The sequence below is a fragment of the Chiloscyllium plagiosum genome, unplaced genomic scaffold (assembly GCF_037043375.1).
Source record: "Chiloscyllium plagiosum isolate Xiang-an unplaced genomic scaffold, Cpla_swu_hap1 HiC_scaffold_17, whole genome shotgun sequence".
Taxonomy (NCBI): Eukaryota; Metazoa; Chordata; class Chondrichthyes; order Orectolobiformes; family Hemiscylliidae; genus Chiloscyllium; species Chiloscyllium plagiosum.
Genome location: NW_028270155.1, coordinates 26,042,082 through 26,058,022, shown reverse-complemented (window position 1 = coordinate 26,058,022; position 15,941 = coordinate 26,042,082). Strand labels below are relative to the sequence as shown.

At 50.5% G+C, this 15,941-nt stretch overlaps 1 protein-coding gene across 2 annotated transcripts in view; it reads left to right on the top strand.

Moving 5' to 3' along the window:
- Positions 1-11,228: 11,228 nt before the first annotated feature.
- The window catches only part of gan (gigaxonin), a 128,370-nt gene continuing 123,657 nt past the window's right edge, over positions 11,229-15,941 (top strand). For both annotated transcript variants that reach the window (XM_043706668.2, XM_043706672.2), the window contains exon 1: positions 11,229-11,498. In XM_043706668.2, coding sequence (XP_043562603.1) covers positions 11,314-11,498 — 185 coding nt within the window. In that variant the 5' untranslated portion in view covers positions 11,229-11,313. The remainder of the gene's footprint in view (positions 11,499-15,941) is intronic.

Genomic DNA, 15,941 nt, shown 5'->3' with positions numbered 1-15,941 from the left:
TGATGTTTGGGTGCCTGGAAATGAATGGAGTAATCCAAAGTTCTGTACTTGAGGGAATGAATGCCCTTGGTATCAAAGACATCATTTGGGCTGAGTGGGAGTATTTTTAAAAAGTTTCAATGAGAAGAAATCAATGCGAATTGGAGAGAATGCCCCACTGATTGGAACCGTATCTGTCACAAAAGAAGATAGCTATGGTTATTGAAGGAAATCATCTCGGACCAAAAACATCACTACAAGAGCTCCTCAGGGTAGTGTCCTAGGTTCAACTCCCTCATTAAGTCAAAAGTGAATTGTTTGCTGATGAGTGCAGAATGTTCATTTCCATTTTTGTTCCTCATTATGAGGCAGTCCATGTCTGTATCGAGCAAGACCTGAACAGCATTGTAGCATGGGCTGGTAAGTGGCAAGTAACATTTACGCTGCACAGTTTAAACGATTACCTTTTCCAAAAAAAGAGAATCCAACTGCTTTCCCCGATACTCATTCTGTTATGACTTTTTGACTCCTCAAAGCCTACCCACCATCTAAAAGGCAAAGTCGGGACGATAATGAATTACTCTCTAACAACACTGAAGAAGCTTGACATTATCCAGGACATGTTTGATTAGTACCATATCTATCACCTTAAAACTTTCACTCCTCCACCACTGAGGCTTAGTATTAGAAGCAGTATTTACTGCTTATAAGATGAACTGCAGCAATTCACCAAGGCTCCTTACCTAATAATAGATTAGATTATCTACAATGTGGAAACAGGCCCTTCGGCCCTACAGGTCCACACTGACCCTCAGAAGAGCAACCCACCCAGACCCATTCTCCAACATTCACCCCAGTTAATGCACCTAACACTACGGGTAATTTAGCATCGTAAATTCACCTAACCTACACATCTTTGGACTGTGGGAGGAAACCGGAGCACCCGGAGGAAACCCACGCAGAGAGAATGTGCAAATCACACACAGTTGCCCAAGGCGGAAATTGAACCCAGGTCCCTGGCACTGTGAGGCAGTCGTGCTAATCACTGAGCCACATACAGGACTTAGGAACAGGAGTAGGCCATTAGGCCCTTTCAGCTTGCTCCACTATCCCATTTATGGAACTCCTTTATTTGAGAAACCTTTTGAATTACAGGCTGTTTAAAAGGTCAAAATTTATAGCTCTTACGGTTACTTTTTGTACCTATGTCCTTATTTTGTCTGATATTCAATATTCTGTTAGAAACATAAATACCTGGCTTTTCCCCCCAATACAACATGATGTTATCCTGATCCTTGACAACATCCAAATCGTAGAGTATTGACAATTTAAATTCCCCAGTTGTAAAACTTTTAATTTTTGCTGTGTAAAAAAAGAAAAATCATCTCAAAGTGTCAGATTCATTTAAAAATTATCATAAGTTTGCTGAAGTGGCTGAAGAAAGTTGAAATTTAGTTATTCCATCTCCTTTGAAATTCAACTGAGTCCCAGTTGAATGGAACTTTTCTTGTGGATACCATAAGAAACCTCACCAACTGTGATTTGTGAAAGAAACCATAGTCCATTAGAAATCTGCCCAGCAGATGGCACCCTCCTCCAGGGTAAATCATGACAAAAAAACTACAAATGCATATCCATTAAGTCAAAAACTGTTTGAAAATACTGAAAATTAAGTAAAAATACACATGATATAAATGTAATACTGTTGAGCTATAGGGAGAGGCTGAACAGGCTAGGGCTGTTTTACCTGGAGCGTTGGAGGCTGAGGGGTGACCTTATAGAGGTTTACAAAATTATGAGGGGCATGGATAGGGTAAATAGGCAAAGTCTTTTCCCTGGGGTCGGACAGTCCAGAACTAGAGGGCATAGTTTAGGGTGAGAGGAGAAAGATATAAAAGAGACCTACGGGGCAACTTTTTCACACAGAGAGTGGTACTGGTATGGAATGAGTGCCAGAGGAAGTGGTGGAGGCTAGTACAATTGCAACATTTAAAAGGCATTTGGATGGGTATATGAATGGGAAGGGTTTGGAGGGATATGGTCCGGGTGCCGGCAGGTGGAACTAGATTGGGTTGGGATATTTGGTCGGCATGGACGGTGGAACTAGATTGGGTTGGGATATTTGGTCGGCATGGACGGATTGGACCGAAGGGTCTGTTTTTATGCTGTACATCTCTATGACTCTATGTCCTGTTACGGCTACAGAAGATATTAGTAAGGCTACATTTGGAGTGTTGTGTACAGTTCTGATCACCCTGTTATAGGAAGGACATTATTTAACTGGGAAGGGTCCAAAAAAAGGTACAAGGATGTTACCAATACTGGAGAGTTTGGGTTATAAGGATAGGCTGGGACATTTTTTTCTGTGGAGCATAGGAGGCTGTTGGGTGACCTTATGGCAGTTTATGAAATCCTAAGCGGCATAGGTAAGGTGAGGAGACAAAGTCTTTTCCCCAGGAAAGGGGAGTCCAAAACTTAGGGGAAAGATTTAAGAGGAATCTGAGGGGCAACTTTTTCATGCAGAGGGTAGTGCGTGTATGGAATGAGCTGTCAGAAGAAGTAGTAGAGATAAGTGCAGTTACAACATTGACAAGACGTTTGGACAGGTGTGTGGATAGAAAAAGTTGAGAAGGAAATAGGCCAAACAGGCAAATAGGACTAGTTTAGGAAACCTGGTTGGTGTGGATGAGTTGGGCTGAAGGGTCTGTTTCCATGTTGTATGACTTTAATTGAGGCTGTCAGAGTTTCGAGCTTTCCAAAATTTTCATGTTGTTGATTTCACGAAGCAAGACAAGTCAGAGACCTCATTATGATGACATCATTTAGCGCTTCAGGGTTTGCTAACATGTTTTTCAGGTTTAGAAATATACAGCACAGAAGAAAGCCATTGTGGCTCTGTCAAAGAGACCATCCCAAATCATCTGGCTCTGCTCCTTCTGCATAACATTGTAGGTTTTTCTTTTCAACTGATGTCTGTCTAAAAATTACTGCTGAATGTACGGTTGGCACCCTTTCACATTGCACCTGAAATCACAAGTTGCAAGAATGTTCTCATTTCCCTTATTGTTCTCCTGCCAATTACTTGAAACCTATGGCTTTTTTAGGCTACTAATGCTCCTGCTGGATGACTCTCGAAGCTCTGAATAATTTGGATATAACTATTTAACCCCCCCCCCCCCATAGGCTATAAAGAAAGCAATCCAACTTTACTAATCTCTCTGATAACTGAAATTCACTCCCTTTGGTATCATGCTACTAGATCCCTTCTGCATCCTCCATGTCCTTACTCTCGTAGCCAGATTTTGGCACAGCATTCAAGTTGATGACTAACTAATGAGTGATGGAGGTTTCCATAACTTCCTAATAAAACATTAGTTTATGGGCACTAAACTGGGTGCCTTTGTTAAGGCATTGCAGCTGCTGCTTGCGAACCAAAATTGCCTTCAATATATGGCAAGCCCTCCTTCCATAAATCACATCAGGTGGCCTGTTTCCAAAGGACAAACAACGAGGTGTCTTTTCCCCATGCATGCAGTAGGGTTGTATTCCATTCTCTATTAATGAAGCTCCAGATTTCACCTTTTGTTATGGACCAGACCAAAGCCCCTTCAAATATAACAGAGATATAGCCCAGATCCTAATTTTTATATTATTTCAAGGCAAGTGTAAGGAGCCATGATCAGATGTAATTTGATTAGGTACACTACTCAGCTTTAAGCAAAATACACTTTATTCTTACCCTACAGTTAAATTACAAACAAAAGAAAGAAGAACTGGAGTAACAACTCCATTGGAAAAACCAAAGAAAATAAGAGATTATTTAACTACTAAACAGCAGCAGTTCCAATATAGTAACATCCCATAAACACACCCTTGGCAAAGGCAAATTCAGTAAAACAGATTGTCTCACATATGATTCTGGCAGCAAGAAGAGAATCCAAACTTTTTGCTGTAACAGAGAGAAAGACAGTTTCTAAACAGCTTCAAAACCCCAACAACTACTGAAAGCGAAACTAAAACCCGGGTTCAGTGGGAGCCTGATTCTACCTATTGATGCTGATTCTATTGTACCAACTTCTGGAAAAAAACCACAAGACCTCATCGGTGAATGGAAAACTGAATACCTCTCTGGAAAAGCGTTGCCTTGCACGATCAGAGTGGCGTAGTGGGAGCTTGTTGCTCCCATTACTCAGTGATTGCTGGATCAAAGCCACCCCCGCCTTTGTATTGAACATGTCCATGGCAGGTGTGCTTTCCTTCCACCCTGCATTTTGATCAGCTTTCTGCTTCCAGAGCTTCATCTGTCCGAAATAAATAACTGATATTGATGCCTTGGCAAAATTTACACTACTGAGATGGCACATTTGTGGAGGTGGAAGTGCTACTCACTGTCGGTGTGCTCTGAACTGAAGCGCAAAGTGATTGCTGGGCCTCTTGCTGAGATATTAGTATCATCGATAGTCACAGGTGAGGTACCGGAAGACTGGAGGTTGGATAACGTGGTGCCACTGTTTAATAAAGGTGGTAAGGACAATCCAGGGATCTATAGACCAGTGAGCCTGACGACTGTGGTAGGCAAGTTGTTGGAGGGAATCCTGAGGGACAGGATGTACATGTATTTGGAAAGGCAAGGACTGATTAGGGATAGTCAACATGGCTTTGTGCGTGGGGAAATCACGTCTCACAAACCTGATTGAGATTTTTGAAGAAGTAACAAAGAGGATTGATGAGGGCAGAGCAGTAGATGTGATCCAAATGGACTTCAGTAAGGCGTTCGACAAAGTTCCCCACAGGAGACTGGTAAGCAAGGTTAGATCTCACGGAATACAGGGAGAACTAGCAATTTGGATACAGAACTGGCTCAAAGGTAGAAGACAGAGGGTGGTGATTAGATTAGATTAGATTCCCTAGAGCGTGGAAACAGGCCTTTCGGCCCAACCAGTCCACACCTACCCTCCAAAGAGTAACCCACCCAGACCCATTTCTCTCTGACTAATGCACCTATCGCTATGGGCAATTTTAGCATGGCCAATTCACCTGACTTACACTTCTTTGGACTGTCGGAGGAAACCGGAGCACGTGGACGAAACCCACACTGACACAGGGAGAATGTGCAAATGCCGCACAGACAGTCGCCCAAGGCTGGAATTGAACCTAGGACTCTGGTGCTGTAAGGCAGCAGTGCTAACCACTGAGCCCCCGTGCCGCCCTGATGGTGGTGATGAAGGGTTGTTTTTCAGACTGGAGGCCTGTGACCAGTGGAGTGCTACAAGGATCAGTGCTGGGTCTACTACTTTTCGTCATTTATATAAATTATTTGGATGTGAGCATAAGAGGTATAGTTAGTAAATTTGCAGATGACACCAAAATTGGAGGTGTAGTGACAGCGAAGAGGGTTACCTCAGATTAGATTAGATTAGATTACTCAGTGTGGAAACAGGCCCTTCGGCCCAACAAGTCCACACCGACCTGCCGAAGCGCAACCCACCCAGACCCATTCCCCTACATTTATCCCTTCACCTAACAGATTACAACAGGATCTTGATCAGATGGGCCAATGGGCTGAGAAGTGGCAGATGGAGTTTAATTCAGATAAATGCGAGGTGCTGCATTTTGGGAAAGCAAATCTTAGCAGGACTTATACACTTAATGGTAAGGTCCTAGGGTCTGTTGCTGAACAAAGAGACCTTGGAGTCCAGGTTCATAGCTCCTTGAAACTGGAGTCACACGTAGATAGCATAGTGAAGAAGGCATTTGGTATGCTTTCTTTTATTGGTCAGAGTATTGAGTACAGGAGTTGCGAGGTCATGTTGCGGCTGTACAGGACATTGGTTAGAATATTGCTTGCAATTCTGGTCTCCTTCCTATCGGAAATATGTTGCAAAACTTTAAAGGGTTCAGAAAAGATTTACAAGGATGTTGCCAGGGTTGGAGGATTTGAGCTATAAGGAGAGGCTGAACAGGCTGGGGCTGTTTTCCCTGGAGCGTCGGAGGCTCAGGGGTGACCTTATAGAGGTTTACAAAATTATGAGGGTCATGGATAGGATAAATAGACAAAGTCTTTTCCCTGGGGTGAGGGAGTCAAGGACTAGAGGGCATAGGTTTAGGGTGAGAGGGGAAAGATATAAAAGAGACCAAAGCGGCAACCTTTTCACGCAGAGGGTGGTACGTGTATGGAATGAGCTGTCAGAGGAAGTGGTGGAGGCTGGTACAATTGCAACATTTAAAAAGCATTTGGATGGGTATATGAATAGGAAGGGTTTGGAGGGATATGGGCTGGGTGCTGAGACTAGATTGGGTTGGTATATCTGGTCAGCATGGATGGGTTGGACCGAACGGTCTGTTTCCGTGCTGTACATCTCTGTGACTGTAAGATGTTTACTTTATTGGCTTGGAGCAGACTGTTCATGAGTTCTGTCTCAACCTCACTTCAAAAACAAATCAGGCCAAAAAGAACCTCTTAAAACGATAATATTGTCACAATCTCAGCAGTCTTATTAACTGGTTCTGTCACCTTTAAAATTTGTCAGTGCTAGTATCCCAGGTCATACAATCCCGAGAAAGACCATAACATTTTAAAAACATGCAAATATATAATAGATATAAAAAGATATATCCCAATGATCAACCCTCACACAAGATTTCACTTTTTATTATAACAAACTTAACATCAACGTCAACCAAACATTACTTAATAGGCAACTAATACTCTAAACTGCAGAAAAGGTATCATGTTAGCTGCTTAACACAGCAGCAGACCCCATGCCACGTTTATGACTTATATTGCACTTTCTGTTGATGTTTTAAAGTCCAAATCCTCTTGGGCTATTAGAGGATTTCTTCCCTGCTTCATGAATACAAATCTTCCAATGTCCTTTTTAACCCCTACTCAACCCTTTGAACAGTCATATGGATTTTAAGTTGCAAAGTATCCTTGATTAATCTGTGGCCATTCAATCTTCATAGTCTTTGTTTCCTTGAACAAGGTTTCCATTCTACAAGCCTCTGGGCGAAGGTTAGATTGTGACAAAAGGTGAACAATCAGACGTTGTTTCTCTTGTGCTTGCTTAGGAAGATCTTAGTGTAAACATACTGTGATTGGATTGGATTTTATATTGCAGAGGGAATGGTCCCATCGAAAAGTAGAAACAAGAAGAAAGGATTATTTTAGTGATGGGATCATCTCGAAGGCAGTGAACGATGGTTAGACAGATGTGGAGGATATGCGTGGTGGGAAGTGACAGCATGGGAACCACAATGATTGCAATGAGAGGATGAATTAATGAAAGCAGAAGTATTTGAAATGAAATAAACTTGATTAAGAATCTTGACATCCACTGTAGAGGGCTCCCCCACTGTCGTGAGAGGTCAGTTAGCTTTGAATGGGTTGGTTTACATTAGGTCCCAACTTCTTAACCTAAAGCGTGGCGACCTTTAGGTTAAACCCATCACCTGTCCTCTCTCTTTGTGTCTAATCAGAGAACAGCCCTGTAGTCCTCTCTGACTATGGAGACTTTAGAGGGAAATCATTAGCTGAGCAAAATTAATATTTTGGAGGTTCTGGTGCCGCAGGCCACACTGTCAGAGAAGATAAAGGGTTTGAGTTATAAGGAGAGTCTGGATAGGCTGGGACTTTTTTCACTGAAGCGTAAGAGGTTGAGGGGTGACTGTATTGAGCTTTATAAATCTGTGTGGTGCATAGATAAGATGAATAGCAGGAGTCTTTTCTCTAGTGTGGGGGATTTCAAGACTAGAGGGCATATTTTTCAGGTGAGAGGAGAAAGGCAAGAGAAGTAATTTTTTTTTACACAGAATGGTTTGTGTGTGAAATGAACTTCCAGAGGAAGTGATGGATACGGGTACAGTTACAATGTTTAAGAAGTACATAATTGAGAAATGTTTAGAGGGATGTGGGCCAAGCGCATACAGATGGGATTAGTTTAGTTTCGAATTATAGTGGGCATGGACTGGCTGGACTAAAGGATCTGTTTCCGTGCTGTATTACTCTATGACTATAAGATGATGAATGGCAAAAAAAGAAATATAAATTTGCGACATCTTGCTTTAAAATTTTCATCCTTGTTTCCATGTTCCTCCGAGGCCTCACCTTTTTCCATGTCTGAAATCTCTAACCCCACAGCTCTCCTATGATATCTGGACTCCTCTAATTCTAGATTTCCAATTATAATTGCTCCACCAGTGATAGTTCTGCCTTCAATTGTTGAGACATGAAGCTCTCGATTACTCTCTCCACCTCTCCTTTTCCAAACACCTTTAAAACCTATCTGTCTTTGACCAAACCTGTGATCATGTGACCTAACATGTGGCTCAGTGTCATATTTGTTTTATAATGCTCCTGTAAAGCACTTTGGAATGTTTCGACATATTCCTGAGTTCTGAGCCAGTCCACTGCACCATGACCTCCAACATGGATAGGTCAAGGAGGCAGGTCCAGCTTCCATTCTGGCTGGTTTGGGAACTGAACCTCATGCTGTTGGCACTCATTTGATCCACCCTGGCCATTCAGCCAACTGAGTCAACTAGTTGTCCTGGGAATCTGACTTGCTGTGGCAATATACATGTTCACCTGAAGTGAAGTATACTGATGGTAGAGATTTGAAATGACCAGGCATTTTTCCCACTCTTACTGATTGCCACTGGCAAAGGTTAGAAGTAATTACAAGGTAGTGCTCAGTCTGTTTGGGTTGTTATGAACAAAGCTTTCTTGGTCTCTAACTACTGTGCCACTTGACCTCCTCACTTTTCTACATTTAATTGTTGGGAAAGTGCACTGGTTATCAAGTCCTATGACTCCAGGAGTCACCACAAAAGTTAATTACCTGAAAAAAAACATATGAGGTCCCCAGTCTCGCCTTCTGTTGTTCATATAAAACGCTGACCAGTTTCCTGTATTTAATAAAACTATTGTTTATTACAAGTAAGTAAATACTAATCACAAGTAAACAGCTATTGACTATCAAAACTGTAAACAAAGACCCAAAGAAATGCAGATGCTGGAAATCAGAAAAAAAAGCAGAACCAAAGAAGGGTGATTGAATCCAAAACGTTAACTCTACTTTCCCTCCAAGATGCTGCCAGACATGCTGAGCTTTCCCATCAATTCCTGTTTTAATTAAACCTTTTATGGTCCCTGACACGCACATTTAGAAACACACAGATAAACAATAAACATTGGTTTATGGTTGGAGGGAACAAAGCTGGGAACAACTGGATGTAGGCTCACTCTACTCGCCTCCAGACAAGGCAATGCTGATGATTTCTGCTTTCTATTTATATGTTTGGGTTTCTTTGGGTTGGTGATGTCATTTCCTGTTCTTTTTCTCAGGGGTTGGTGATGTCATTTCCTGTTCTTTTTCTCAGGGGTTGGTAGTTGGGGTCTAACTTGATGTGTTTGTTGATAGAGTTCTGGTTGGAATGCCATGCTTCTAGGAATTCTCATGCATGTCTCTGTTTTTCTTGTCCTCGGATGGATGTATTGTCCCAGTTGAAGTGGTGTCCTTCCTTATCTGTAAGGATACTGTTGAGAGTCAAATTGTTTTGTGGTTAGTTGATGTTCATGTGGCTAGTTTTCTGCCTGTTTGTCCAATGTAGTGTTTGTTACAGTTCTTGCATGGTATTTTGTAAATAACATTAGTTTTGCTTGTCTGTATAGGATCTTTCAAGTTCATTAGCTGCTGTTTTAGTGTGTTGGCGGGTTTGTGGGCTACCATGATGCCAAAGGGTCTGAGTCGTCTGGCAGTCATTTCCGAGATATCTTTGGTGTAGGGGAGAGTGGCTCGGGTTTCTGGACGTGTTTTGTCTGCTTATTTGGGTTTGTTGCTGAGAAATTGGCGACTGTGTTCATTGGGTACCCATTATTTTTGAATTAGAGGAAACCTTCAAGATCATCAATAATACCCTCACTGACATAAAATTCACTAAAGAGTAGGAAAACAACAACAAACTGCCATTCCTAGATGTCAAAAAGCCAATGGGGAACTTCAAACCAGTGTCTACAGGAAAACAATAAATATGGAACAAATATTGAACTACAGAAGCAATCATCCCAAAATCCACAAACAAAGCTGCATCAGAACATTACTTCACCGAGCCAACACACACTGTAGCACAGAGGAACTACGCAGAGCAGAGGAAAATCACCTACACCAAGTATTCAAAAAGAATGGATATAAATATGTGTTGTCACTGTTGTAGGCTGCTCACCACCACATTTCTTTCAAAGAACATCTATGGGACACCTACACCAACCAACCCCACTGCCCTGTGGCCGAACATTTCAACTCCCCCTCCCGTTCTGCCAAGGACATACAGGTCCTGGGCCTCCTCCATCACCACTCCCTAACGACATGACACCTGGAGGAAGAACGCCTCATCTTCCGCCTTCAGGCGCTTCAACCACATGGCATCAATGTGGATTTCACCAGTTTCCTCATTTCCCCACTTCCCACCTTATCCCAGATCCAACCTCCCAACTCAGCACTGCCCCCATGACCTGTCCCACCTGTCAATCTTCCATCCCACCTATCTGCTCCACCCTCCTCTTCGACCTATCACCATCACCCCACCTTCATCTACCTATCACACTCTCAGCTACCTTGCCCTCCCCCTTCCTGGGCTCACAAGCCTCATTCCTGATGAAGGGCTCTCACCCAAAATGTTAACTTTCCTGCTCCTCGGATGCTGCCTGACCTGCTGTGCTTTTCCAGCCCCACACTCTCGACTCCAGTCCTCACATTCTCCTCCCACCTGCCTTTAAGTTCAATGTAGGTGCATCTGGCTGGTGGGTTAGCATGTATTGTACATCTCCAATTGAAAGGGTGGTGGTGAGCTTCCCCCTTGAATCACTGCAGTCCATTTGGTGCAGGTGGATGACCCACACAGCTGGTGGGGAAGGAATTCCACAATTTTGACCCAGTGACACTGAAGGACAGTTAGGAAAGGGGAGGACTGCTCATTCACTGTGGCTTACAGCTACATCCAATGAATGAATTAAAGAAAGAAAAACAAGCAGGATGGGAACATATTGGGAGAAAGTGAGAACTGCTGCGCTTTTCCAGCAACACCTTTTCAGCTGGGAATATTACTCTGGTAGGGTTTGGGGAACGGGATGGTGTCTGAGTTTGGGTAGAGGATTGTGAAAGAAACGCCTTTCGGGCGGCGTGGCTGTCGGAGGGAGCCGTAGAGCCGGCTGAGGCGCATCTTGATGAGGGAGGAGGACAGCGACAGGGCGCTCACACCGGGACCGGGACGGAGACGGAGACACAGGGGGCACGATCGCACCCAGGCAGCGGGCCGGAGACACAGGGGTCCAGGATGGCGGCGGAGCGGCCGGGCGGCTCCGAGTCCACGGTGTGGGACCCGCAGCACTCCAACAAGCTGCTGAAGAGCCTGAGCTCCTTCCGGAACGAGCCGCTGTTCTGTGACGCGGTGCTGGTGGTCGAGGGCCACGAGATCCCGGTGCAGAAGAACCTGCTGGCGGCGGCCAGCCCGTACGTCAGGTCAGCCCGGGGGCCATGGCGGGGGGTAACAAGACCCCGGGGGGGAGGGGGAAGGGAGGCAACAGGACGCCAGGGCGACAATGAGTAACAAGATCCCAGGGGGGACAGGGGGTAATAGGGCCCTGGAGGGGAATGGGGGCAACAAAACCCCAGGGAGGGGGGACAGGGGAACAAGGCTCCAGGGAGATCTGGGGTAACAACACCCGGGGGAACAGGTAGGGACTCCACACAACACCCCCACCCACAGCATCCCAAACACCGACTCCTCCCACAACACACCCAGCGCAGCCCTGCCACAACAACCCCACACCAAAGTCACCGAATCACACCACACCCCCATCACCTCACCCGCTTCCCCCCAACTCTCCCCCTCCCCTCACCCCCTCACGCTCCCCCCGCCCCTCACCCCCTCACCCCCGCCCCTCACCCGCTCACCCTCCCCCCACCCTCCTCACCCCTCACCCTCCCCCCACCCCCTCCCCCCTCCCCCCCACCCCCTCCCCCCTCACCCCCACCCCCTTCCCCCCCACCCCCTTCCCCCTTCCCCCCCACCCCCCTTCCCCCCTCACCCCCTTCCCCCCCCACCCCCTCACCCCCTTCCCCCCCACCCCTCACCCCCTTCCCCCCCACCCCCTCACCCCCTTCCCCCCCACCCCCTCACCCCCTTCCCACCCCCCACCCCCCCACCCCCTCCCCTCCCTCACCCCTTCCCCCCCACCCCCTTCCTCCCTCACCCCCTTCCCCCCCACCCCCTTCCCCCCTTCCCCCCTCACCCCCTTCCCCCTCACCCCCTTCCCCCCTCACCCACCCCCTTCCCCCTCACCCCCACCCCCCTCACCCCACACCCTCCCCCCCCTCACCCCCACCCCCTCCCCCCCTCACCCCCACCCCCTTCCCCCCTCACCCCCCTCACCCCCACCCCTTCCCCCCCCTCACCCCCACCCCCTTCTCCCCCTCACCCCCACCCCCTTCCACCCTCACCCCCACCCCCTTCCCCCCTCACCCCCCTCACCCCACCCCCTTCCCCCTCACCCCCACCCCCTTCCCCCCTCACCCCCACCCCCTTCCCCTCACCCCCTTCACCCCCACCCCTTTCCCCCTCACCACCCACCCCTTTCCCCTCACCCCCACCCTCCTTCCCCCTCACGCCCCACCCCCTTCCCCCTCACCCCCACCCCTTCCCCCTCACCCCCACCCCTTCCCCCCTCACCCCCTTCCCCCTACCCCTTTCCCCCCACCCCCTTCCCCCCACCCCCTTCCCCCCACCCCCTTCCCCCCACCCCCTTCCCCCACCCCCTTCCCCCCACCCCCTTCCCCCCACCCCCTTCCCCCCACCCCTTCCCCCACCCCTTCCCCCCTTCCCCCCTACCCCCTTCCCCCCCTCACCCCCACCCCCTTCCCGCCCTCACCCCCACCCCCTTCCCCCCCTCACCCCCACCCCCTTCCCCCCCTCACCCCCACCCCCTTCCCTCCCTCACCCCCACCCCCTTCCCTCCCTCACCCTCACCCCCTCCCTCCCTCCCTCACCCCACCCCCTTCCCCCCCTCACGCCCCACCCCCTTCCCCCCTCACCCCCTTCCCCCCCTCACCCCCACCCCCTTCCCCCCTCACCCCCTCACCCCCACCCCCTTCCCCCCCTAACCCCCACCCCCTTCCCCCCTCACCCCACCCCCTTCCCCCCTCACCCCCACCCCCTTCCCCCTCACCCCCACCCCCTTCCCCCCTCACCCCCACCCCCTTCCACCCCCACCCCCTTCCACCCCCACCCCCTTCCCCCCTCAACACCCCACCCCCTTCCCCCCTCACCCCCACCCCCTTCCCCCTCACCCCCACCCCCTTCCCCCCTCACCCCCACCCCCTTCCCCCCTCACCCCCCACCCCCTTCCCCCCTCACCCCCACCCCCTTCCCCCTCACCCCCACCCCCTTCCCTCCTCACCCCACCCCCTTCCCCCAACTCCCCCCCTCCTCCCCCCCCAACTCTCCCCCCCTCCTCCCCCCAACTCTCCCCCCTCTCCTCCCCCAACTCTCCCCCCCTCCTCCCCCCAACTCTCCCCCCCTCCTCCCCCCAACTCTCCCCCCCTCCTCCCCCAACTCTCCCCCCCTCCTCCCCCCCAACTCTCCCCCCCTCCTCCCCCCCAACTCTCCCCCCCTCCTCCCCCCAACTCTCCCCCCCTCCTCCCCCCAACTCTCCCCCCCTCCTCCCCCCAACTCTCCCCCCCTCCTCCCCCCAACTCTCCCCCCCTCCTCCCCCCAACTCTCCCCCCCTCCTCCCCCCAACTCTCCCCCCCCTCCTCCCCCCAACTCTCCCCCCCTCCTCCCCCCAACTCTCCCCCCCTCCTCCCCCCAACTCTCCCCCCCTCCTCCCCCCAACTCTCCCCCCCTCCTCTCCCCAACTTTCACCCCCTCCCCCTCATCTTTCACCCCCTCCCCCTCATCTTTCACCCCCTCCCCCTCATCTTTCACCCCCTCCCCCTCCCAACTTTCACCCCCTCCCCTCCCAACTTTCACCCCCTCCCCTCCCAACTTTCACCCCCTCCCCTCCCAACTTTCACCCGCTCCCCTCCCAACTTTCACCCGCTCCCCTCCCAACTTTCACCCCCTCCCCTCCCAACTTTCACCCCCTCCCTCCCAACTTCACCCCATCCCCCCCAACTTTCACCTCCTCCCCCCCCCGAACTCTCACCCCCCTCCCTCCCAACCTTGCACCCCATCTCCCCACAACTTTCACCTCCTCCCCCCCCAACTTTCTCACCCCCCCAACTCTTTCACCCCCCACAACTTTCACCTCCTCCCCCCCCCGAACTCTCACCCCCTCCCCTCCCAACCTTCACCCCATCTCACCCACAACTTTCACCTCCTCCCCCCCAACTTTCACCCCCCCAACTTTCACCCCCCAACTTTCACCCCCCCAACTTTCACCCCCCCAACTTTCACCCCCCCAACTTTCACCCCCCAACTTTCACCCCCCAACTTTCACCAACTTCACCCCCCAACTTTCACCCCCCCAACTTTCACCCCCCCAACTTTCACCCCCCCAACTTTCACCCCCTCCCAACTTTCACCCCCCCCACCTTTCACCCCCCCAACTTTCACCCCCCCCAACTTTCACCCCCCCAACTTTCACCCCCCCAACTTCACCCCCCCAACTTTCACCCCCCCAACTTTCACCCCCCCAACTTTCACCCCCCCAACTTTCACCCCCCCCAACTTTCACCCCCCCAACTTCACCCCCCCAACTTTCACCCCCCCCAACTTTCACCCCCCAACTTTCACCCCCCCCAACTTTCACCCCCCCAACTTTCACCCCCCCAACTTTCACCCCCCCCAACTTTCAACTCACCCCCCCCAACTTTCACCCCCCCCAACTTTCACCCCCCCCAACTTTCACCACCCCCCAACTTTCACCCCCCCCAACTTTCACCCCCCCCAACTTTCACCCCCCCCAACTTTCACCCCCCCCAACTTTCACCCCCCCCAACTTTCACCCCCCCCAACTTTCACCCCCCCCCAACTTTCACCCCCCCCCAACTTTCAACCCCCCCCAACTTTCACCCCCCCAACTTTCACCCCTCCCCCAACTTTCACCCCCCCCAACTTTCACCCCCCCAACTTTCACCCCCCCAACTTTCACTCCCCCCCCAACTTTCACCCCCCCCAACTTTCACCCCCCCCAACTTTCACCCCCCCCAACTTTCACCCCCCCAACTTTCACCCCCCCAACTTTCACCCCCCCCAACTTTTCACTCACCCCCAACTTTCACCCCCCCCCCAACTTTCACCCCCCCCCAACTTTCACCCCCCCCAACTTTCACCCCCCCCAACTTTCACCCCCCCAACTTTCACCCCCCCCAACTTTCACCCCCCCCAACTTTCACCCCCCCAACTTTCACCCCCCCCAACTTTCACCCCCCCCAACTTTCACCCCCCCACAACTTTCGACCCCCCCCAACTTTCACCCCCCCCAACTTTCACCCCCCCCAACTTTCACCCCCCCCAACTTTCACCCCCCCAACTTTCACCCCCTCCCAACTTTCACCCCCCCCACTTTCACCCCCCCCCAACTTTCACCCCCCCAACTTTCACCCCCCCCAACTTTCACCCCCCCAACTTTCACACCCCCCCCCAACTTCACCCCCCCAACTTTCACCCCCCCCAACTTTCACCCCCCCCAACTTTCACCCCCCCAACTTTCACCCCCCCCAACTTTCACCCCCCCAACTTTCACCCCCCCCAACTTTCACCCCCCCCAACTTTCACCACTCACCCCCCAACTTTCACCCCCCCCAACTTTCACCCCCCCAACTTTCACCCCCCCAACTTTCACCCCCCCAACTTTCACTCCCCCCCAACTTTCACCCCCCCCAACTTCGCCCCCCCCAACTTTCGCCCCCCCCAACTTTCACCCCCCCCAACTTTCGCCCCCCCCAGACTTTCGCCCCCCC